This window comes from Trachemys scripta, chromosome 7 (assembly GCF_013100865.1).
Source record: "Trachemys scripta elegans isolate TJP31775 chromosome 7, CAS_Tse_1.0, whole genome shotgun sequence".
In the NCBI taxonomy this organism is placed as follows: domain Eukaryota; kingdom Metazoa; phylum Chordata; order Testudines; family Emydidae; genus Trachemys; species Trachemys scripta.
This window is the reverse complement of record NC_048304.1, coordinates 72,584,126-72,610,021: the sequence shown is the minus strand read 5'-3', so window position 1 is coordinate 72,610,021 and position 25,896 is coordinate 72,584,126. Positions and strand designations below refer to the sequence as shown.

At 43.1% G+C, this 25,896-nt stretch overlaps 1 protein-coding gene across 2 annotated transcripts in view; it reads right to left on the bottom strand.

Moving 5' to 3' along the window:
- The window catches only part of RGR (retinal G protein coupled receptor), a 26,054-nt gene extending 10,257 nt beyond the window's left edge, over positions 1-15,797 (bottom strand). The window contains exons 1-3 of one of the 2 annotated variants that reach the window (XM_034776510.1): positions 15,639-15,797; positions 10,263-10,419; positions 6,935-7,056 (exon numbers count right to left, since the gene is read on the bottom strand). In XM_034776510.1, coding sequence (XP_034632401.1) covers positions 6,935-7,056; positions 10,263-10,419; positions 15,639-15,717 — 358 coding nt within the window. In that variant the 5' untranslated portion in view covers positions 15,718-15,797. Of the gene's footprint in view, positions 1-6,934; positions 7,057-10,262; positions 10,420-11,732; positions 11,931-15,638 lie in introns of those variants that run through there. The other variant, XM_034776509.1, reaches the window with a different exon arrangement.
- Positions 15,798-25,896: the final 10,099 nt, after the last annotated feature.

The window sequence follows — 25,896 nt, the reverse complement described above, 5'->3', positions numbered from 1 at the left end:
CTGGGTCGGCTCGGGTCCTGGGGTGCCGGCCCCGGGCCCGGCCCCTGGCCGAGCACCCCCGGCTCACCCAGCACTGCCGGCCCCGCATGTCCCGATTTTCCCGGACATATCCGGCTTTTTGGGATTTCCCCCCGGACGGGGATTTGGAGCCCAAAAAGCTGGACATGTCCGGGAAAATCCGGACGTATGGTAACCCTAGTACAGTAGGACATTGGTATGGGCAGTATGGGGAATTTTTACCATTTGTTTTAGGAATGCTCTATAAAAGAGGGTTGTCTATATATGTTACACAGAAAACTGTGTTAACAGGACATTAAAGTTGTAAAGTGAAGCACTGAAATGTTAGGAATGCCAGATTTAAGGTGCAATCTTAATTCATGCCCTTGTGCATTAGGATAGTCTTTAATTACATGATCACGTGTGACTTTTTCCCCCACTCTTCTATTGAATTCTTGGAAATTTTAATAACTAAATTCTAAAGAGTACCTACTGAGCATCTTGGAACTGAAATTTTTTCAAACTATTATAACTTGCTCAAATTTGGGCGGATTCTAACAGAAACCACAAAAGGGACATCCCTGGCTCAAAGACCACCCACCTGCAAATTTTGAGTCCCTGCTCCAAAGTATGAAAGAGATGCAGCTTCTCAAAGAAAAGGTCACCAGAATATTTTAACAAAGGAACTGTTGAAATGGCTGAACTGTTGTGGCTGATATTTTCCAAAACAATTCAGCTTGAGGCAGATACTGCACATGAAAAATTTCAACCAAAATGATTAAAGATTGCCAACGTTATAAGCAACTGAAAATGGGGTCTTTATAATGGGAAATATCAGGCAACCCTAATAATATGTGGTGCCTATAGTTAGAGTGCCAGTAGATGATGCTCAAAAATATGTAGTAATGTTACTGGGTTTTGTAGGAACAATAAGACTTCTTGTTGTGCACTGAAAAATGGCTTCTTTACATGTAGCTGTTAACAAAGTGTCCTAGGTAAAAGGTTTTTACTCCTTTGATTCTTGTTATGACTATTGAGGGCCCCAAGTCACTTTGGCAAATGGCTGTGAGTAACCTTTCACTGCCTGTTGCAATACAAATGCATGGGGATTTATGTGGAAACTAGAGCTTTTTCAGGGCCTCATAGAGAAACAATGAAATAGCTGCAAGTCTAGACAAAAGGAGAATGACAGAGCAGCTAAACTGAATACAATAAGTTGGTAAGGACGGCTTTGGAATTGTTCAGCACTTGCAGCTAGCAGATGAAGACACTGTCTAATAATTGAATATTGATGTAAAAATCTCATATTTGCCTCTTTTTCCTCTGATTGTCGAAGAGCAATGTAAAATTCGCTCCAATTTTATCCTTTTTTCAAAATCCCTTCTGATTTTGACCCTTTTTCCTCTCTAACAAATATTGATAGAAAATCTTTGCAGATTTTGCCTTTTTTCTCTCTAATTCTCAAGTACTGATATAAAATTCTCTCAGGGTTTGTCTTCCCGCCTCGCTTTTCAAACTGAAATCACATATGGTTTTGAAGAAGAAAACAGTTGGCCTCAATCACTGATTTGGTGTGCTCCTCCCCACAACACTGATCAACTTTCCTAATATCTGAGAATTAAAGTGTTTTTTCCCTTTTCAGTCATTTGACATATTCCAGTGCGACAGTTGCCTGGAGTTAATTAGAGTAACTCGTCTCATATTTAATATTCATCAGTGATTCAAGCTCCAGATGGAGCTACCCATTCAGATGTCCACCTGAACTCCATTTCTCACTTGCCAACTTTTTCTTCATCCCCAGGCAATACCCATTCCCACCGACAACAGAATCTTCTGGAACCTCCTCATTCCAACCTTCCCTCTCATCTCATGCTACAACTCCATCACCAGGGCTTCCTTTTTGAATGGCAAGAGAGTGGGAAATAACTTTCTTTATCACTGCTGAATTTTGATATAGAAATCTCATATTTTACCCCATTTCTTGCTAATTATTGAATATTGATGGGATGTCCCCTCAGAATTTGCCCCTTTTTTCTCTAGTTGTCAAATATACAGATCCAATTTCCTCAGGTTTTAGCCTTCTTTTGCTAATTTTCAAATATCTATATAAATCCCCTTTGTTTCTCTTCTTTGTGCCTAATTTTAAAAAGTGATATCAAGTCCCCTCATATTTTCTCCCTGTTTTCTCTAATTATTGAATACTGATATACAACCCCACTCAGATTTTGCATTCCCCCATTTTCCCCTTTTCTTAAACAGCAGCCACTTCTGGTTTTGGAGGGAAAACAGTTGGCCTGAGTCAATATCCTAGGATGGGGCTGAAGTTATTAAACATCTCAGACCCTCCCCAATGGTAAGCTTTCTCCTCATGAATAAGAATAATGTTATTCCTCTTTCAGTCAATAAAAACTGACACGTTTGCAGAGTTTCACCATAGTTAAATTAATCAAGGATAGAAGCTTTCACCCCCCCTGAGCTGGTAATGTACCCAGATGAAACTGCCCACGTCTAGATGCCTAGTTGAACTCCAGTTCCTCCCACTGCTGCCCACTCCCAACTGCCACAGAATCTTCTTGAACTTACTGGTTCCAGTCTCTCCTCCCTTTTCCTATTAAAGGCATCATCATCAAGCAGGGGCATCTGCTGCCTGTTTGAAAGGCATGCAAATAGGGAATAACTTTCTCTGTAATCAAAATCAAATTATTTGGAATCTCTTCCAGTTTTACCCATTTTATCCCTAACTGTCAAGGTAAAATTCCCTTAGGTTTGCTTTTTTTTTTTTTTTTTAAATTCCTTCTTAAACTGCAGTCATTTCTCTTGGGTTTTGAGAGAAAACAGTTGCTCTGAGTTGTTACTTTGCGGGGATAGAGGAAGGTGTTAAATTCCTCAAATGTCAACATTCCTCTTACATATGACAATCAAACTGTTTCCTCATTAAGTCATTAAAAATCAACATTTGCTGATTAAAGTTCCTTAATTTATACATAAAAGCTTAGAGCCCTCCTCACATATTGGGGAAAATGGTGATTTGCCTACTTCCAGTGCGACAGTTGCCTGGATCCTAATTGATCATTTTGTGCCAGAGGAGGCAGGATGAAGGGGAGTTCGGGGTTCAACTCTAAGGGTAACCCTGTTACTCTTACATCAGTTGAAAACAGGGCCGGCTCTGGCTTTTTTGCCACCCCAAGCAAAAAAAAAAAAAAACCTGTGGGGGAGGGGCTGGGGCAGCGAAGCAAAAAAAAAAACCACCTTCAGGGCGGCCAGAGCAGCAAGGCACACACACACACAAAAAGCACCTGCGGGGTGGCCAGAGGAGCAAAGCACCTGTGGGGTGACCGGAGCAGCAAAGCACACACACACAAAACACCTGCGGGGCGGCCAGAGCGGCAAAGCAGAAAAAAAAAAAAACCCTGCAGGGCGGCCGGAGCGTCAAAGAAAAGCAAAAAAAAAAAAAAACCCGGCAGGGCGGCCAGAGCCAGGGTGCAGGGGGACTCCCTGTACTGCAGATATGCAGCGGACTGTGTGCCTGGTCTAGCGGGGGGGAGAGGGAGAAGGCGGGCGGCCAGGGCTTCAGCGGGGCGCGTGCCATGCGGCCCCTCCTGCCGTGCCGCCTGCCGGGAGAGCTCTGCGCCGCTCCGGTCGGCTGGGAGGGAAGGACGCGGTTTGCCCTGCCAAGTTTGCTGCAGGGCGCTCCCCTCCTCTGCGCCGCCACCCCCTACAGTGGGGCTGGAGTGGCAAACCAAAAAGAAAAAGAAAAAAAAGGGCGGCCGGAATGCTGCCCCTGGGAATCTGCCGCCCCAAGCACGAGCTTGCTCGGCTGGTGCCTGGAGCCGGCCCTGGTTGAAAAGCCCAACTGCATATAACAATCAGATTAATTCAGTTCTATTGCCCTTTTCACCCTAAACTTTAGTGTCCCAAAAGCAGATGATAAATGGTGTGGAATGAAACCCAGTCCCTTAATATCAAGTTTAGCATTTCCATGACAATGACTGTGACAAAGCATGATGAGAGATGTGATTGAATCTGGGCAGCCTGTAGCTCAGGCCATATTCTTTCTGGTGAGCCAAAGATGAAACTGACCACTAACTAGCCTCTAATATACCTTTGTTTATAGGCTAAAAGTAACTTTGCACCCAGGGCCGGCTGCAGTGTTTTTGCAACCCCAAGCGGCAGGAAAAAAAGAAAAGAAAAAAGAGGCGCGATCGGCACTTCGTTCTTCGGTGGCAATTCGGCGGCAGGTCCTTCCCTCCAAGAGGGACTGAGGGACCCACAGCAGAATTGCCGCCGAAGACCCCGGACATGCCACACCTTTCTGTTGACCGCCCCAAGCACCTGCTTGCTGTGCTGGTGCCTGGAGCCGGCCTTGTTCGCACCCTTAGTACAGGCATACAATGCACATAGATATCAATGGGAGTTGAAAGAACGGGAATACTTGTGTCACCTTAGAGACTATCAAATTTATTTGATGCATCCGATGAAGTGGGATGTAGACCAGAAAGCTTATGCTCAAATAAATTTGTTAGTCTCTAAGGTGCCACAAGTACTCCTGTTCTTTTCGCGGATACAGGCTAACACAGCTACTACTCTGAAACCTGTCATTATGAATGGGAGTTGAGTGTATGGATTAATGGCAGGTTGTGATCTGGAGTTTTGATGTATCAGATTTATAGAGATCAGGAACTGTGAATTACTTTTCCTCACAATCAGCATGTGACATAGTCTTGGATCACTGACTTTTAAAACTACTCTGTTCTTCTTTTCCTTTTAATTTGAAATCTTCAGTAAGAGCATTGCTGTTTGGTTATCAGTAAGTAACAATTCAAGCAAAATAAAGGAGTTTATTTGTGCCCTAAGGGTCCATCTGCCTTAGCTTTTAAGATAATGCTGCACTGAATGGGTGCGGGGAAAAAGCTTGTGCAACACACTCCACAAAAGAATTAGCCAATACTGCAGAGGCCAATACTGTAAAATGTCTTTCCAAAGCTATACTTATTTTCAGTCCAGCTCTCTTATCAGGTAGGGATGCCGCTGTTCTGCTTCCAAACATATTTCACTGTCCAAAGGATATTAGTATGCATGCTGCTTATGGCCTGCGCTATCCCAGGGCCTTTGTTTAGGTCTGAAAGGAAAACTTTTCATAGCCTGAGCTGAATTCTTGACAAAAGCTTCAGAACAAAATGATAGCAAACCCTTTTGCAGCTAATGTAGTGGAGTTGTCATAACAAATAGCTCATTGAAAGCTCCACATTTAGTTTTAATATTTGCTGTTTTAATCACAGAAATGCTGCATCGTCAAGGCTTTGTGAATACTAAGATAGCATCTGGCATTGGGAGTGGGGAGTAGAGTGTTAGTGATTTCCCAGTTAACTAGCAGTTCACTTTTTGAAGACATTTATTTACTAAAGGATCTCTGAAAATAGATGTGCTCAGATAATACTGTGCTATGCTTTAGCACAACAAATAAAGGGCTTGATTCACCCACCAACATAACCAGGGATGCAAGGACCCTGATCACAAAATATCTTTGCGAGGGGTGTTGTGGCAGCAGAAGATGCCAGTCATCTCCAGTCTCTGGGGGGACTCATAGCAAGTTTTTTGCAATCCCAAAATGGAAAGTGCTGACTAAGTACTTATGTGGTGTTGCAAAGTAACACAGGAGAAGCATTGATTCAGCATATCCCATGGGCAGGTTTGGCTTCCCCAGCTATGGACATTCTACAGAGCAACCTCCTGTATGCTTAAGGGGTACAGGTCAGTGTTAGGGTTAGGTGGCTAGCCAAATAGTTCAGATTATGGAATTTCCACAGGAATTTCCATTTGCAATTTCTTGCTAGCCAAAAGAACTCTGAAGTCTGGGAAATGAAGATCCATATTTTCATGGGTTTTTCCCCTAGCTTTTTTATTTTTAAAGGAAAACAGGGCTTCACCTCTTCTTGAGCGCCACTCAGTGCAGAATATGAAGGTGGCTTTATCTTTGCACCCCTCTCCATTCAATAAAGGGGCTGTCTGGAAGGCAGTTTGGCTCCCAGCACAAATTATATCAACCTCTGGGTAGCTCTGTCTCCTCTGAGACCATATTACACAAGTCTGTACACATTAAAACTGAAATCTTATGCATGCACGCACAAATTTAATGGGATCCTGGGAGATGGTCTAGTTCAATGGAAATTTCCACTCATTTTACATATGCACACGAGCCCAGTGCCCATAGAACACTGGTAGATAGTTTTATAATTAAAGCTAGGTCACATCCCGTTATCTTAGCCAATTCAGAACCAATTTTTACAAGACCACATAAAGGTATTTCTGTGCTCAGAAGTATTTTGACTCCTAATGTTCATTGATATCTCTGCCAAATTTTATGTTTCCATCATTTCCAACTAAGGTTCTAGAACTAGTATAAAAAAAAAGTTGCAACATTTTTTTTTAGCAGGAAAACAGCATTTCCTCCACTCTGTCAATTCTTAAAAATGATACAACAATTTTTGTTGAAGCTCTTGGGAAAACTTTGTTCCCTGACTGAGAGCAAATGTATTACATGTCAGTAAAAAAGGGGAAACTTGAGAAAGCTGCAAGAAAATAACTCTTTAGAACATAAGCGCTTGGGCCACCTTAATATAGGTGTCATATTCTGCATATAATACATTCTACCTATTTTTGATATGGGCCCAGATCCTGCAATTGTATGTGTGCAGAGCCTAATTGCAATCAGTGGGGCACCACCCAGGCATCATACAGATCAGATTGATATTTTATTTATGCCACATCTTAGACACATTTTAAAAGAAGTTTTAAATAGTTTTAAACATTTATTGGTGTATATTTATATTTTTGTAATGTTTTCATACTATTGCAGTTAGAGATTATTGCATCTAAACTAGTCCTATTTTAAAATGAAAAATCAAAACAATGGCGCTATGTAAATTGTAGAACTTACTGGTACAATAATGGTGATATCGGTCCCAGGCAACTGCAGCAGAGGAGCTAATGCTTGCCAGTGCTGTCACAAAGCCCTGAAATCCATGAATCTGACAACCATCAGAGCCATAGGGCCAGTACCTGCAAACAAATAAGGAAACCATTCAAAATGTAATAGAAGTATGTGAAGACATCTTTGGTAATTGAAATAATTCAGAAAAAAAATACAATTTATAATTGTTTTCCTGTTTTGAAATGTGTAAATGCTATTACAGTGTGGTCATCATTATACAGTCTATATTTGCCAGTAGTTACCACACAGTTGTGTCTGATATAATACATTTTGTCTCTGTATTGAAAATGGAAACCACCCATTGTTCGTATATTGGTGAATGCTGATTTCGTAAGCAAACAATCTACATACCATTCAATTATACAACTTTAAAATATAGTTGCACTGAGTGTGGATAACTTGTCAATATATTAATTTAAGCCCATTTACTAAAGTTGATACAAAAATAAATGGAAACCAGTTACAAAAGCTTTGTCATGAAGTGAAAGGAAATGCAGTAGAGCCTCATTAAATGGTAATTTGTTAATTTGTACACAAAGCATAATGGTCCACCTCACAAAGATTTTTTAGGGCTACATTTTAATCTCAGTGTTCACTGACAATGCTGTGTTTTTGTGGGTGTAAAACTGTAGGCAGAGTTGAAGTCACCTGGTGATGTCCCTTTCTATGTACTTGTATGACCCCTAACACCATAGAATGAGACTGTGGTACTAAATATGTTTCTAAATCCATGTTTGAGTACTCAAATAGGAGTGACCTGACTTTCTGAGATATTAAACAACTCAGGTCTCATTTAAATTAATGACAGGTTTCAGAGTAGCAGCCGTGTTAGTCTGTATCTGCAAAAAGAAGAACAGGAGTACTTGTGGCACCTTAGAGACTAACAAATTTATTAGAGCATAAGCTTTCGTGGACTACAGCCCACTTCTTCGGATGCATATAAAGAAGTGGGCTGTAGTCCACGAAAGCTTATGCTCGAATAAATTTGTTAGTCTCTAAGGTGCCACAAGTACTCCTATTTAAATTAATGCGAACTGTAAATGCTCAGCAGCTTTGCAAAGAGGCTCTTTCTATTTAGGTGCATAAATATGGATTTAAGAGCCTGACTTTAGGTACCCCAGTTGGGAATCAAGCACTCAACTGACCATCCAAGTGGCAGCAATTGAAGGCACAAAATTGTGTCTGCAATTATTTGTGCTCACAATTTGTGGATGCAAAAAGGATTGTCGGCTTTTGCAACTATAGTTTTTAATATGGGAGTTTTAATATTGGGGATGCAAACCTTGTACCAGTTAGGAAAGGGTTAAGCAGCTGCGCTGGGCCCAGGCAGCTTCATCCCACCACACTTGCAAAGCAGTTCTAAAGGGGAGCAGGCCAGCTTAGTAAAGCAGCAGTCTATAGAGATGAGCTGACCTACACTCTGAGCTCCTGGGAAGGAGCTCCACAGGAACTTCTGTGCCCCGAGGCCTGACTGTAGCGTGGCCAAATGCAAAGGGAAGAGGCTTGAGATTTATAGAAGATCTGAAAATATATTTGATTTCCACTTATTTGATGTCTTTACCCATTGGAAAAGAGGGAATGGGTAGGAAGTAATCCAGGGAGGCAGCAGTATGGCACTTTGGTAGTGCAGGATGTAGCTGTCTACACTGGGCCCTGGATTGGAACCTGGTGGGGAGGATGTGCCTGGGTTCCTCTACCAACCCTTAAGGGGTGTCAAAGGCAGAAGTGGACCCAGTATGGGGAGTCTTGGGTAGAGAAGGGACTGAAGGACAAGACCCCAAGATCTCAACCCGGGGGAGGCCCAGAGACAATCACCTAACCCAGAAGGCTACCCTGTTGTTGGGGTCATTGTATAGCCTGAAAGGGATGGACGTGAAACATGTGACCTGGCCAGAGGACCTGCAGTTTTTTAAAGAAATGAACCATGTACATTTTTTGATACTGTCTTTTAGTTTTAGGCTCAAATTCCAATTTTATTGATTTCAATGGGATTCAAGTACATACTTAAAATTAAATATGTGCTTAAGAACTGCTTGCAATAGGGATGGATTTAAAAACATATTTAAGTGCTTTCCTGAACTGTGGACCTTATTGGGCCTGTTCATTTACTTGGTTAGTTTGCAAAATTCAGTTACTCACATTAATAGAGAGGGGTAAATTATAACTAGGGATCCTGTTTTCTGTGATTAAACCCCCAAATTCTCAGATTAAAAAAGCCCCATAAAAATCTACATTTTTCTGTGATTAAAATGAAATGCTGAACTGCAGTTTCCTTAGCCACAATATATGTAGGTATCAGTTGCACACAATGTTTTACTGATATATGGTAGAACCCCATTTATCGGAGCCGACATTATCCGGCTCTCCATACTAACTGAACCTGGGGCTGGGGCTGACAGAGGCCGGGCCTCTGGCTGTCAGCCCCGGGTGGCCAGGGCTGTCTGTCCCAGGCAGCTGGTGGTTTGGATAATACGGAAAGCTGGAGAATGGAGGCTCGGATAAACGGGGTTCTACTGTATATATTTTTATTTTTTCACAAAATGTATAAACTAACGATTCTTTGTAAAAACCCAAATTCTGTGTTTTTCCATGGCAAACAGATTTCTAGGATCTCTTATTATAACATATTTATTTGAAGAATTTAGTTCTTTTCTATTTGATTTGTTTATTGTTCATGCTTTTAAAATATGCTCATGAAATTATTTAATAGATGTTTTATGTGAACATATCTGAGAATCTGGATTGCCTGTGAGTTAGTTGCTGTGACTAGTATTCTGTTCCCTGATTGAATTACTGACACTTATGTAAAAGAGAGAGGCTTAACAGGTCATAACTGGTTTGAACCTCCATGAAAACAGATTTTTTTTACCAACTTTTTTGAAACAAAAACGCCCTTGTGCAAGTGTTTAGGGAAACCTCATAGACAAGGTCACAAATAACTTTGGAGCAAATTTGGTTATCGGTGATCTGACTGGCAGTGCTAAGAGCTACTCTTTAATTTGCATGGAGAAAACACTAAGGCCCAGATCCACAAAGGTACTTAGGCTCCTAACTTCAGTGAGCGTTAGGATCCTAAATAACTTTGTGAATCTTGGCCTAAGTACTGAATCTAATTTCATAGTTTTTAAGATACACAAAGATGGTTAGATAGTGCAGTAGAAATGGGTTCATTAGATTAAGCTATTAAGTTTAGAATTATTTGTTTTTAATGTAGTCCTCTTGAGTTAAAAAAAAAAAGAAAATTACATGAGAAGAAAGTGTAAGATGTAGATACCTCAGGAAGCTGGAAAAAGCAGCAATGAATGCATTGATGCAGATCCCACAATCAGCCAACGCAAGATTGAGAACCAGGAAGTTACTGGGAGTTCGGAGTTCTTTGATTTTGCGAAAAGAAATGATTGTCAAGCCATTCAGACAGAACCCAAGCAGAGCTGAAAAACATCATCATTTTGGCTAGAATCAACTGAAATGGGAAACACAATGAACACTATTGTTTTCTGTAATGAGACAGAAGTAATTACTATGAAAACGTATACACAGTAAACAACTGGTGACCCATAAATATCGTATTGGTCAACACAAATAAGCAACAAAAGGATTTTCAAGGGGAGAAGACATGGATGACAACTGAAGCCATGTCTCTAGCTGCACAATGGTGTCACGGGTGTGATTGCTCATATGAAGCACAAATTATTTTCGTACATAGTTCTGTATTTTACTCTTCCCTCTCTAGGCAGAACTTTTTTACCAGGTTCCATATAGCGATCCACGAGCCAGAACAACGGAGGTCAAAGGGACAGTTTTAGGGGGACCAGCCCTCGACATACATCTTTGGGCTTATCTACAGTGACTGCCATACTTCTCTGGGCTTGTCTTTACTAAAAAATAGGTCATGTTTAACATCAGTTTTTCTCCCATAACAACTATAACATGCCTTGTATCTAAACACAAAAGTTCCTCAATTGTGTCTCAGTCAGCCTGACTATATTGGACTTCTCCCAAAGATTAACCTTGACAGAGCCTGAATTGTCAGCTCAATCTTGTTGTTGTCCTTCCTCAATGGATTATATATGGCAAGTAATAATCTAATTATAAAAAAAAATCACTGGTGGATGTCAAAACCAAGTTATTCTGTTTCCTAAGACAGTAGCTTCTGGACAAACAAGAGGGAGCCCTTAATCAGGTAATCTTTGAAATCAATTCCCCACAAAGTTTTAAATCAGAAGCTGGCTGCAGTTTACTGCCCTCTCCAATTAGCCTGAATTTTTTTAACAATGATATAATTGTTTCCTTACTTGGCACCACTCATATTAAAATTTCAAATGCCTGATGCCACCAGATCTAACTCATATAATACATAGCACATCTTTCTTTTTTTCTAAAGAGAAATGGAACAACACTTAAAAAAATCTGTATGGAATAACGCTTAAAAATCCTTATCACCTGATTCCTTAAAATAGTAAACTTACTTGCACCAACTGTCTCGATAGTGCCATTATACAGACTAGACAGTTCTGCATTGTAAGCAATCCTTGTCCTAATTTAATTGTCCTAATCAATGGTGGCATAATCTTACTAACAATAACCCTGAAATCTATATTCTATTGCAAAAAATAGATACCAGAAATATTTCAAAAAAGAAATATACCCAATGCTGTTTTTTTTTTGCTTGATCTGTAGCAATAGCCAGGGGGAGAGGATTTGATTTCTCCTGCATCCCTCAGTTTTCCCCTCAGCAGCTTACCTTCCACCAGTAGGGCAGTACCAATACCAACCATCTCTAGTTCAGTGAAGCCTTTGGGGAAAGGGTTTGAAGTAACCATATTTACAATAATAAAACTAATTAGCCCAAACTTTACGTCTTGCTAGCAAACACTCGTCAGCCTTTTTCATGGATTCCCTGTACCAGAAGCCCAAAGCAACTTTCTTCTTAAAGGGCTAGTTCTTGTGCTCACTTACATTATGTTAAAAAAAAAAAAAAAAAGCTTTGAGTTTTCAGTTCAAACACTGCAATCCTGTCCAATTAGTGATGTGAATGAAAACAGACACGTTCTCCATCCTGCCTGCTAACTGAATTAGCAAACCACAGAGGGGATGGGGGGGAAAGGAAAGGAAAGCCTTCATTGCACTTACAACAACGTCTTTGTAAAGATATTAACCCTTTCTTATTTAAAATTATTTAGTTTTATAATTGATTCTACACATTTAATTTTTGTCCAGGAAGACAATAACTATAAAGTAGTACTCCAATGTACTTTAGTGACCTGCAAAACAACCAAGAATGCTGTCTAAAACAGTGTATAAAAATATTGAGCTGTCACAACTTCATAGAATCATAGGACTGGAAGGGACGGCGAGAGGTCATCTAGTCCAGTCTCCTGCACTCATGGCAGGACTAAGTATTATCTCGACCATCCCTGACAGGTGTTTGTCTAACCTGCTCTTAAAAATATCCAATGATGGAGATTCTACATCCTCCCTGGGCAATTTATTCCAGTGCTTAATCACCCTGACAGTAAGTTTTTCTTAATGTCCAACCTAAACTGCCCATGCTGAAATTTAAGTCATTAAATTAGGACAATTGCTTCTTGTCCTATTCTCAGAGGTTAAAGAAAACAACTTTTCTCCCTCCTCCTTGTAACAACCTTTTATGTACTTGAAAACTGTTAGCATGTTGCCTCTCAGTCTTCTCTTCTCCAGACTAAACAAACCCATTTTTTTCAATCTTCCCTCATAGATCACGTTTTCTAGACCATTAATTATTTTTGTTGCTCTTCTCTGAACTTTCTCCAATTTGCCCACTCTTTCCTGAAATGTGGTGCCCAGAACTGGACATAATAATCCAGTTGAGGCCTAATCAATTCGGAGTAGAGCGGAAGAATTACTTCTCGTGTCTTGCTTACAATACTCCTGCTAATACAACCTAGAACAATGTTTGCTTTTTTTTTGCGAAAGTGTTACACTGTTAATTCGTATTTAGCTTGTGATCCATTATAACCCCCAGATCCATTTCTGCAGTCTCCCCTTTTCAGTTGTGTTTACTCAAATAAATTTAATCAAATTAGATCATAATTTTTTAAAACCCTAGCATGTGTGAAGGTCTGTTTTCATGAAATTCGGATTTTATTTGGGTTTTGGTCACCAAATGTTTGTCTCTGTGGATTGCATGGAGTAATACACGTATACGCTCTTTAGGTATGTGTGTTTTATCACAGATATACGACAAGGTTACTAAAATGAATTTGCATTGCAATGGAGAGCTCTGACTCCTTTGCAGCATCTACCATGATAAAAGTGATTGTTATAAAAATTCTTAGTGGTACATAGGCCAAAAGTGAAACCTAGATCTGAACCCGCAGAGTTCAGATCCAACTTTAGGTAATTACCTATTACTGTTAAATACATATGCTTCTGAACACTCATTGAGATGCCAGTGGTTTAACAGTTAAAGCTACTGACTGGTTAATTTAACAACCACCATAAGAGAATTAAGACATTAGACTAGAATTGAAGAAAAATACATATAATAAATAGGGACAAGCAGGCATAGATAAAAATAAGAGCCAACCCAAGTCTTTTCTCAGAACTTGAACCAAACATTTTTGAGGTCATAAAATATTTCTTATTTTTTTGTATATTGCTTCACTTTTTGGTTCAAAGCAGACTTCAAGACCCAGTCTCTGAGTGTAAGCCAAAAAGACAGAGGCTACGTCTACACTACCCACCTGAATCGGCGGGTAGAAATCAATCTCTCGGAGATCGAATTATCGCGTCTCGTTGGGACGAGATGCTTGTATTCCACCAGCGGAGGTAGGAGTAAGCACCGTCGACGGGGGAGCCGCGGAGGTCGATTTGCTGCCGTCCTCACAGCGGGGTAAGTTGGCTCCGATACGTTGAATTCAGCTACGCTATTTGCGTATCTTAAATCAATCCTCCCCCACCCCCCCCGTAGTGAGGATGTAGCCAGAGAGTGCTGGCCAGAAGAGTCTTGTCCTCTGAAGTGTGATCAGAAAGCAAAGGCTACTGTAGCCAGAAGTAAAAGACCTGCACTCTGTCCCCCATACCAGATTACAAGAAGCAGGAAGAAGCCAGTCACATGAAGGGACATGGTGCTTAGGCAAGTAACAGCCAGAGACTGGAGCTAAGAGGGGTAAATATGGACTGCAGGCAGATGATTTAGAGGAAAAGAGCACAGAATGTCGAAGTGGGGGAGACTGGAAGGCCAGTCGGCAGGTAGTTGGGGAAAGGTGTTTTCAGCTTGAATAGAAGGTGTTGAACAGTCATCTCCTGTGACAAGTGATTCTATACCCCCAGTTGCAAGTGTCCTTACCTTACACCTACTTCTTGGTTTTCCAGTTGTGAAGAATTCATTCATGCAGTGTCCCACAAAACCTAAGGTCAGCCTTAGCATGGGCCTCTGGCTACTGGTGGCCCTAAACCCTCTGTCTCTTCAGTCCATGTTGCAGAGATGGACTCTTAAACCCTCAGTCATTTTTCTTCTAGCAGTGGAAGCTCTCTTTACTCCCTGTGCTCTGAGATAGGCTCCTAAAGTATGAAACTCTTCTGGCCAGCGTGTGTGGGTGGATATATTTCGGATTCAATGTCAGGGGGGCCTGGCAGGTGTGATTGTTCTCTCTTTGCTGGCACTGGGCCCTGTCAGTCCAGAGAATTGCATCTGGAATATTGGGTTTTTTTTTTCTTCCCATATTCCTGAGGATGAGCTATAGAACAAAAGCTTTTTCCTTCTTGATGGCACTTATGGCGGGTCTCCTTGAATGCTGCCAGGACCTCAGACCCAGTGCATGGTTCTAGGAGGGAGATGAGAGTGGGACCCAAAAGTGAGAAGCCTGCACAGCTGCATACTTTGCATGGGTTAGAGCTGGCCCTGAACAAGGTTCAGCAGTCAGCAGTTGGGGATGACTACATGAATAGACTTTGATAGATCCCAAAATACATATAAATTAACAATTTAATTATGGTCAGAAGAAGATGTGTATGTTCTCACAAGAGCAGCCTGTGGATCAACAGACCATCTTGGCTAAGTTGAGTCTGTTCTACCTGGAGCCCAATTCTTAATAGTGTTCAAGCTTTTGAGTCTCATGCAGCTATATTTCTGTTCCCTAGATTTACCAAAAAGCTATTAATGAAAACTACACCAAATCAGTCTGAATGTATTGAAAGTTATAAGACTAAATTTGACTTCTCTGATTATAAAATGTTCACCACATCAAACAAAATATGAATGCTAAATATTAGCTTGGTATCCTGAATCTGTTCAGCATCCCTTCCCTAAGGAAAATATAACAACACTTAAAAAATCAATAACAAAATTTGCATCCCCTTTGCCCACAGTCAATTTCTTTCTAGAAAAGGCAAAATACAAGCACTGGCTCTCTCAATGATGTAGTTACATAAACAAAAGAGTTCTACGTTGCAAGCAACCTCTACCCCTATCGTCTTATTTTAATTATCAAAACTACTGATAATGTAGCCATAGAAACAACAGCAACCCTGAAGTCTATGTTGCTGTATTGCAAATGCTTCTCTTTGCTCAGATTTTGAATTGTATTTCGCAAACCCCATTTTTGCTAGATTTTCAAGAATAACAATGGAGAAAGGATCTGATTTCTTAACATTCCCCCCAGCTTACCTTCTACCAGCAGAGCAGTGCCAATGCCAAACACCTCTAATTCAGTGAAGCCTTCAGGCAAAGGATATGAAGTGACCATACTTGCAATAATAATGCCACCTAGTTTGGGCTCCGTACCCCACCACCTAACAGTTTATCAGCCTCTTCCCCAGATTCCCCTTTTCCAGTAGCCCAAGGCAGCTTCCTTCTTAAAGAGCCAGTTCACGTGCAGACACATGCAAGTTATTATGTAAAAGCTTTGGGGTTTTAGTTCAACACTGCAATCTCTACAAGAATGCCATTAATGATGTGCATAAAGCACCCCCGCTCTGCAAATCGTATTTGCAGACCATAGCAAAAGGAAAGCATTCATTGCATTTACAACAAGGTCTTTGTAGAGACAGGATTAAGTACACTGTCCAGTTAATTCTGCAACACTGAAAAAGAATTAAAGAGTCTGGAATGGAAAAAAAAAACATGTAATATATAATTGGGAAGTGAATTGAAAAACAAAGGAACAGTTATTGAATTTCTAATTAGGGAAAAAAGAGTGTACAGGGAATTTCTGGGATGTATAGTTTCCCCATCAAGTATTATTAAGAAATATGAAGTATGTATTTTTTTGACAGCAGTGGCTCTGAATCTAATCCTCCCTCATCCTCTTCCCCCTTATAACATGCTTTTAAATTCTATAGGATTAAATTAAGATACTTTTTCCAGCATAGATGTGTATCTCATTGGCACAGTCCAACCTGAGGACACGCACATGCTAAAAAGGCAATTAATCCTTATAAACTAGGGACCCAGTCCTGCAAACACTTACACATATGAATGGTAATGGGTCTACTCACATGTTTAACTTTAGAGTAGAGTCTTGGTATGATGAACTGAGCTTTGTGGAATTTGTTAAGTGATTACCTAATTCCAATAAATGCAATTGTAGGGACTGTGCCACTGTCGCCAGTTCTGTCCTTTTTATTTCCTACCTGGTACAGTTAACTGATTAATATATTGCTTTGGGATGTTGTGACATATCAAAGTGCAGTCAGCCACTTTGATTATTCAAGTGACACATATAATAAGCATTTTGCGACTCTAACATGCCAATATTTGCCTTTAGTTCATGACATTTTTAGTGCTTCACAAACACATATGGAGGTCACCATTAAAAAGTCAGTGATTTTACCATGTTATATGAAACACTGTCATTTTGCTTTATATTTAGGCTAAGAAATAACCGAGACTTGTTGAGGAATGTTGATTTTTTTAAAAATAGTGATCACTTTAAATGTCTTTGCATTTCTGTTCCCCCCTTTTCTTATGTCATTTCTCTCTTTCTCTTCTCCTTTTCTTTTCCTTTTCTTCTGCCCTGGGTAAACTCAGCTATTCCAGTGACCTTCTATCAATGGTGAGTTGGAGTCAGTTCCCACCGGTTCGCGGGAACTGGTTGTTAAATTTAGAAGCCCTTTTAGAACAGGTGGTCCCAGTTCTAAAAGGGCTTTTAAATTTAACAAAAGCTCCAGCAGCTCCCTGCCCTGCCCCCAGCCCCAGTTCATCTGGCTACAGCTCCGCCTCTGCCTCCTCTACTGAAGGCTCCCCCTCCCGGCTTCCCGCGAATCAGCTGTTAGCGCGGGAAGCCTGGGAGGGCTGAGAAGGAAGCAGCAGCTTCCTGCAGGTGAGCTGGGGCAAGGGGGCGAGGAGGGCTCCAGGCGCCGCACAGCTCCAGGTAGCCCTGGCCCTGACTCTGACTCTGGACGGGCGGGCGGCACAGCTCCGGGCCAGCCCCCGGCCCCAAGTCTGGGCTGGTCCCCGACTTCGGCCTAGCCAGCAGGCCCAGCCCTGACTCCAGCCCGGCCCCAACTTCGGGCTGGCCAGCGGCTCCGGGCCGGTCCCCAACTTCGGCCCGGCCAGTGGCTCCGGCCCAGCCCTAACTCCGGGCCGGCTCTGGCCTGGTCCCCGGCTCTGGCTGGCCCCCGGCCCCAGTTTTGGGCTGGCCAGCGGCTCTGGCCCGGCCCGCGGCTCAGGCCCTGACTTTGGGACAGCCCGCGGCTCCAGCCTGGCCCCCAATTCCGGCCTGGCCCCCGACTCTGGCCTGGCGCCCGCGGCTCCCAGCCCCAACTCTGGGTGGCGCAGCCCCCATCTCCAGGCAGCGCAGTAAGGGGGGCAGGGAGCAGGGCGCGGGTGCTGGATAGAGGGCGGGGGAGTGGATTAGGGTCGGGATTCGGGGCGGTCAGAGGGCAGGGAACAGGGGAATTGAATGGGGGCAAGGGTCCTGGGGGGCAGTCAGGAATGAGCAGGGGTGTTGGATGGGGCGTTGGGGGGCAGTCAGGGGCAGGAGTTCCAGGGGCAGTCAGGACAGAGAGAAGGGATGGTTGGATGGGGCAGGGGTCCCGGGGGGCCATCAGGAATGAGAGGAGGGGTTGGATGGGGCGGCAGGGGGCAGTTAGGGGACAGGAAAGCGGGGTGGATGGGGCAGGGGTCCCGGGGGTGGGGTGTCAAGGAACGTGGGGGGTTAGATAGGGCAGGAGTCCTGGGGGGTGGGGGAGGGGCATGATCCTCTCATGGGGTGAGGAGGAGTGAAATGGTTGTTAATATTTGGCAGCTCATCACTGCCTTCTGTCTGTCTTAGATATTTACATAGCCTCAATTACCATAATATCTTGACACCTAACAATCTTTATCTTTATAACATCCCCTTGTTATAGGGAAGTACTATATCCCCCATGGTACAGATGGGTATCTGAGGCAAAGAGACACTAAGGGTGAATTGCTTTACTTTCATTTAATGTAATTATATCCCACAACTAAGCATCATGAATTCTCAATGATCTTCTAACATTCGTCATTTAAAAATACTTCACGAGTTTACCAATCTGTGTAGACTGTTGTAAGAAACATAGAGAAAACAGATTAGAGATGCTCCTTTTGCCAGATTTCCTTGTGGTCTTCATAGGACAAAATGTGTTTGCCAAGTTGGTACATCAACATTAATAAAATAGGTATAGCTACAAACACAGTGAAAAACGTGCAGTGCAATGATAATAGAACACTCAAATACAGTCATGACTTTTCTCTAAACAATCAAAGCTAGTTGATGTGTATTTTTATATTCATGGAAAACCTTAGTTAAATTGATATATTATTATTTAGCTGCCTTTCTATCCTTTCCTCTGATTCAGTTCAGCCAACTGTCTTTGATTCATTGTACTGAAAACACTTATTAAATGCCAAACTGCAACATTTTACGAGAGACCATCTCAGAATACAAGCCTATTGGAAGTTAGTTCGCTCACACAGATGAGCGTAGCTTTGGCTCTAATTGGAAATGCTCCTAATCAATGGTTAGGAGAGAAAACAAGAAGCACATTGTCTGAAGACATCTGATTTAACTTGGCCAGCTTAGCTGGTTTTGATTTTCAAACAGTGATTGGGGAAATGTTTTAGACAGCCTGTAGGCATGTGATCTCTGCAATGGGAGCAAAGACGTAGAAGATGATACTGCAGTGCAGACTGTATTAAAGTTAACAGTGTCAACCCTTTGAACATGTTTGCAGCCTCTTAATAGTCACTCCACTCAAAATAACAAGATCCTGAATGTGTGTGTCTAATCTAATTCCCCCCGGCCTCCGTCAAGACTTGTTTGGAGAAAGAAATAATAGTGAACACAAGAACTTCATGGTCTAATAGCAGAAGCTGAGGTGAATGAAGCCTTTGGAATGTAGTTGCAGTTGGGAAGAACAGTAAACAGTCTTGCTGTTAAGGTGGAGTTGGAGAGCTCTCTCTCTCTCTGGGGGAATCGTAATGGGGAGAACAGCAATGGTGACCATCCATGAGTAAAAATGAAGAGGATGGGGTATGAAGGACTAACGGAGCCTGTCATAGCAATTCAAAGGTGCAAAAATCTTAGGTTAGCTCTCCCCACCATTTTATGGATGTGGAGCCTTTGGACCAGGGCCATGCACAGCTGGTTGGTTGCTCATTAGTCTTAAAACAGATCTGCTTGCACGTACGTGAACTCACGTGCTATAGAAACAAACAGTATGCTAGAATTCACAGTTCCTAATACCTCTCTTCTCCCATGTGTAGCCACCTTAGGCATGGAGTGGACATGAGTGGTGTGAGTAATATAAGAAGCTATGTGACTGAAACATGCATCCATCTTGAGCACCAAGCTCAAAGGAAATGTATGCTGAAGCTCTGAAATGCTCAGATTTTTCTTTTCATTTTTATACCTTTATAGATTACCAAGATCTCTTAGGAACTAGACATGCAGAAATGGCCAGAGAGAGATTTTTCTCAGGACTCTAGCTGAGACAAAAAGTGGAAGTACTGCAAATCTTGCGAGGAAGCCCATTATACAGAATCAAAGGTTTTAGATAGTTCAGATCAAAATGTTGAATAGTTTGGATCAAAATGTTTGGATGTTTTTCTGCACTGAATTTGAACTCTAAAACTTCTAGAGGTTTGCTCTACACTAATGCAAGCAGCATGGTCACTATTTTCAGAGGCCCTAGGCCTGACAAAAATAGACAACTGATGTAATCATTATCAAATGTATATTTTGTTTGTTTGTTTAAATAACTCTATATGATGAACACATTTTAGATATATATAAATGATAGCTTTCTTGCATCAGATTTATATATGTCTCATACAATAATTAAATATATTGTCACCTCTGCACAGAACAATAGTAGAATTCAGGGCATTGCAGTACAGCTTTCTATTGGAGAAGAAATCAGTAATGTGGAGTCTGGGTATATTCTTATATTCTTTACACTATAGACCAGTCCTTGGACAGAGGTGGTCACAAACAGCACACAAGCAAGCCCCTTTTTCAGGAATTTGAGTCACAACATCAATGACCAGTTCCCAGGGAGCAACTCTGCCCCAAGAGTGTCAGAGATTAAGGCAGAGACAGCTGTTTTCTACAACTCACCTGAAGACATTGCATAACAAAACGAACATACTGAATTTCTTCAAAGATTGTGTATTGATTACAGGTTAAGAAAAAGAACTTTTAAGACTATGTTTGAACAATGTCACTTGGTGACTCCTGCCATAATGATATTTTACAAAATATCTGTCCTACTGGCCCATGCATTCCATGCGTACTTGTCTCTCTAGTGATCCCCCACATTTTATGTTGATAGTAGGCACTTTTCTTGGCCACAACCCTTGAGTCACAATTATCCCATCATAGGATCTGTATCGTTCCCCTTCAATGAAAGATATGCTTGTAATTTAGTGTCAGGAGAATAGAACCATTGGTAACTTGGATTATTTTGGTATCCCTCTTCTCTAAAGTGATAAGGGCACTTCAGTTCCTCCAACCTACTTTCTGTCTGTGAGCTCTTTTCTCCTCCTGCAAACTATGAATAACTCCCATTGAAGTCAGTGGAAGTTACATATATTCTGCTGGAGTATCAGGCCCATATTATGGAACTTTAGGGTATGTCTACACTACGGGATTAATCCGAATTTATATAATTCGAATTTGGAAAACAGGTTGTATAAAGTCGAAATGTATGCGGCCACACTAAGCACATTAATTCGGCGGTGTGCGTCCAAGTACTGGGGCTAGCGTCGATTTCTGCAGCGTTGCACTGTGGGTAGCTATCCCATAGCTATCCCATAGTTCCCGCAGTCTCCCGCGCCCATTGGAATTCTGGGTTGAGATCCCAGTGCCTGATGGGACAAAAAACATCGTCGCAGGTCGTTCTGGGTACAGCCTCACCTCCTCCCTCCCTCCCTCCCTGCATGAAAGCAACAGACGGCAGACAACCATTTCGCGCCTTTTTTCCTGGGTGGGTGAACACTGCAGACTCCATACCACGGCAAGCATGGAGCCCGCTCAGCTTAAAACAGCAGTCATGAACATTGTAAACACCTCGCGCATTCTCGTGGAGTTTATGCTGAGCCAGGACCAGAAAAATGAGGCGAGGAGGCAGCGGCGGCGGCAGCGCAGCGACAAGCATGTTGAGGACATGGACATGGACATGGACACGGATGCAGAATTCTGTGAAACCGCGGGCCCCGGTGCTTTGGAGATCATGTTGTTAATGGGGCAGATTCTATCCATGGAACGCCGATTCTGGGCAAGGGAAACAAGCACAGACTGTTATAGTGTTGTAGGTGTGGGATGATTCCCAGTGGCTGCGGAACTTTCGCATGCGTAAGGGCACTTTCATGGAACTTTGTGACTTGCTGTCCCCTGCCCTGAAACGCCAGAATACCAAGATGAGAGCAGCCCTCACAGTTGAGAAGCGCGTGGCGATAGCCCTGTGGAAGCTTGCAACGCCAGACAGCTACCGGTCAGTCGGGAATCAATTTGGAGTAGGCAAATCTACTGTGGGGGCTGCTGTGATGCAAGTAGCCAAAGCAATCACTCAGGTGCTGCTACGAATGTTAGTGGCTCTGGGAAATGTGCAGGCCATAGTGAATGGCTTTGCTGCAATGGGATTCCCTAACTGTGGTGGGGCGATAGATGGAACCCATATCCCTATCTTGGCACCGGAGCACCAAGCCACCGAGTACATAAACAGCAAGGAGTACTTTTCAATGGTGCTGCAAGCACTTGTGGATCACAAGGGACGTTTCACCAACATCAACGCGGGCTGGGCGGGAAGGGTTCATGACGCTCGCGTCTTCAGGAACACTACTCTGTTTAAAGGGCTGCAGCAAGGGACTTACTTTCCGGACCAGAAAATAACCGTTGGGGATGTTGAAATGCCCATAGTTATTCTTGGGGACCCAGCCTACCCCTTAATGCCATGGCTCATGAAGCCATACACAGGCAGCCTGGACAGGAGTCAGGAGCTGTTTAACTACAGGCTAAGCAAGTGCAGAATGGTGGTAGAATATGCATTTGGCCATTTAAAAGGTCGCTGGCGTTCATTATTGACTCGCTCTGACCTCAGCCAAAGAAATCTCCCCATTGTTATTTCTGCTTGCTGCGTGCTCCACAATCTCTGTGAAAGTAAGGGGGAGACCTTTATGGCGGGGTGGGAGGCTGAGGCAAATCGCCTGGCTGCTGACCACGCGCAGCCAGACACCAGGGCGATTAGAAGAGCACACCAGGAAGCTCTGTGCATCAAAGAAGCTTTGAAAACCAGTTTCATGACTGGCCAGGCTACAGTGTGAAATATCTGTTTGTTTCTCCTTCATGAAAACCCGCCCCCTTTATTGACTCATTTTCTGTAAGGAACCCACCCTCCCCCTTCCCCCAGCTTTCTTTCAAACCAAATAAAGTCACTATCATTTAAAAATCATTTATTCTTTATTAATAGATTAGAAAAAGAGGGAGGGAACCCGGGTGGGATTTGGGAGGAGGATCAGTGGGAAGGAAAAGGCCACTAAAAAAAGGTTAAAAAAATGACAGCCTTTTGCTTGGGCTGTCCACTGGGGTGGAATGGGAAGGTGTAAGGAGCCTCCCCCCCCGCGTTCTTACACGTCTGGGTGAGGAGGATATGGAACATGGGGAGGTGGGAGGGGGGTACAGGGGCTGTAGTGGCACTCTGTTTTCCTGCAGCCGTTCCTGAAGCTCCACCAGACGCCGAAGCATGTCTGTTTGCTCACGCAGCAGCCCCAGCATTGCATCCTGCCTCCTCTGATCTTCCTGCCGCCCCCTCTCATCTCGAGCGTCTCTCCTCTCCTCACGTTGTTCCCTCCTGTCCTCACGTTGGTCCCTCCTGTCCTCACGTTGGTCCCTCCTGTCCTCACGTTCACTGGCTTCTTTCCTATACTTTGAAACCGTTTCCTTCCACTCATTCAGATGAGCTCTGTCACTGCGGCTGGATTCCATAATTTCTGAAAACATCTCGTCTCGCGTCTTCTTTTTACGACGCCTTATCTGTGATAGCCTTCGGGATGGAGGAGGGAGGCTTGAGGAATTTGCAGCTACTGTAGGGAGGGGAAAAAAGAGAGAATTGTTTAAAAAGATACATTTTGCAGAACAATGCTTATACTCTTTCACGGTGACCAACACTATTCACATTACATAGCACATGTGATTTCTGTGCAAGGTCGCATTTTGTCTCTTAATGCTGAGTGCCTGTGGCTTTGCTGCTAGAGATCACAGGTCTGGACAACAGAATTCGGCTTGCATGCGGCCATGGTAAGCCATTGTCTTACAGCTTCTGCGCCCTCCTTTCCCACATACCAAGCATAGCCTGTAGAGTGCTGCGGTTTTTCTGTTAACATTCAGCAGCAGCAGAAAACAAACTAACCCCCCCCCTCCCGCCATAAATTCTCTGGGATGATCGCGGTACCCCTCCCCCCACCGCGTGGCTGGTAACAGGGAAGATCCCTGCTAGCCAAACGCGAAAAGCTCAGGGCCAATTTCCCATCTGCGCTTGGCTAACTGCAGGGAAGGATTTATTTTCCGCCACAGGCAAACAGCCCAGTAGGAACGGCCACCTCTGTCCCCTTAATTAAGTTCCCGTATTTCAACCAGGTTACCATGAGTGATATCACTCTCTTGAGGATTACACAACAAGATAAAGAACGGATGTTGCTTGAATGCCAGCAAACACCGGGACCATACGCTGCCAGGCTTTGTCAGGCAATGATACCAGATTACTTGCTGCAAGCATGGCGTGGTCAAGTGTCCTACCATGGAGGACGGAATAAGGATGCACTGCCCAGAAACCTTGTGGCAAGGCTTTTGGAGTACCTCCAGGAGAGCTTCATGGAGATGTCCCTGAAGGATTTCCGCTCCATCCCCAGACACGTTAACAGACTTTTCCAGTAGCTGAACTGACCGCGAATGCATCCCAAGTCCTCAGGGCAAAGTAATCATTAAAAACCGTTTGCTTTTAAAACAAGTTTTATATTTTAAAAGGTAAACTCACCTGAGGTCCCTTCCATGGGGTCAGGGTCTTGGATACTGGCTTGGGAGGGTTGGGAGGGTACTTCAGTCAGGGTGAGAAAAAGATCCTGGCTGTTGGGGAGAACGGAGTGCTGTGTGCTCTCTGCAAGCTCATCCTCCTCCTCCTCCTCCTCCCCCCCATCGGCAGAATCCTCAGGTGTAGCTGATGAGACTATCCCCGACCCGGAATCCATGATCACAGGTGGGGTAGTGGTGGCGGCCCCCCCTAGAATTGCATGCAGCTCGGCGTAGAAGCGGCATGTCCGTGGCTCTGACCCAGAGCAACCGTTTGCCTCCTTTGTTTTTTGATAGGCTTGTCTGATCTCCTTGACTTTCACGCGGCACTGATCTGAGTCCCTATTGTGGCCTCTCTCCATCATGCCCTTGGAGATTTTTTCAAAAGTTTTGCCATTTCGTCTTTTAGAACGAAGTTCTGCAAGCACTGAATCCTCTCCCCATATAGCGATCAGATCCAGTACCTCCCGTACGGTCCATGCTGGTGCTCTTTTTCGATTATCGGCCTGCATGGTTACCTGTGCTGATGAGCTATCTGTGGTCACCTGTGCTCTCCAAGCTGGGCAAACAGGAAATGAAATTCAAATGTTCGCGGGGCTTTTCCTGTCTACCTGGCCAGTGCATCTGAGTTTAGATTGCTGTCCAGAGCGGTCGCAATGATGCACTGTGGGATAGCTCCCGGAGGCCAATACCATCGAATTGCGGCCACACTATCCCTAATTCGAAATGTTAAAATCGATTTTGGCGCTACTCCGCTCGTCGGGGTGGAGTACAGAAATTGATTTAAAGGGCCCTTTATATCGAAATAAATAGCGTCATTGTGTGGACGGTTGCAGGGTAAATTCGAATTAAAGCTGATAAATCCGAATTAAAGTCGTAGTGTAGACCAGGCCTTAGTTGCATTTGTTAGTTTGTTGGGAGGATTTGATAGAATTTATTTTATAAACTGTAAAGTATCTTTGTGTTTCCATTTCAGGTATCTAATGTTACAGCTTTTTTAAGGTTGCCTGATTTCTAGCCAACATAGCTACCACTGCTCGCTGGGGCTGGGGTAATTAAGCCAACAGGAGAGCTTTCTTTTGTTGTCTTAGAGTAGCTACATTAGAGAGCTTACAGCGGCGCAGCTGCAAGCTCTCTAGTGTAGCCATAGCCTAAGCAAAATGCTCAACCAGAGTTCTCTTTTACAGTAGGGAGTAGTGACACTTGTAAAGACCAGGTTATGTTGTCTCATAAAATTTAATTGATGATGAAAGCAAAGCTTTTGAAAGATCCGTAGTGCTTTTGTTGTCTTCTCCAATGTGAGAAATGCTGATGATGTATTGTCTGTTGTATAGATAGCCAAGTAATAAAAGAGAATTGGAGTTTTTCAATACTTATTGCTGAAAAATGGGATTT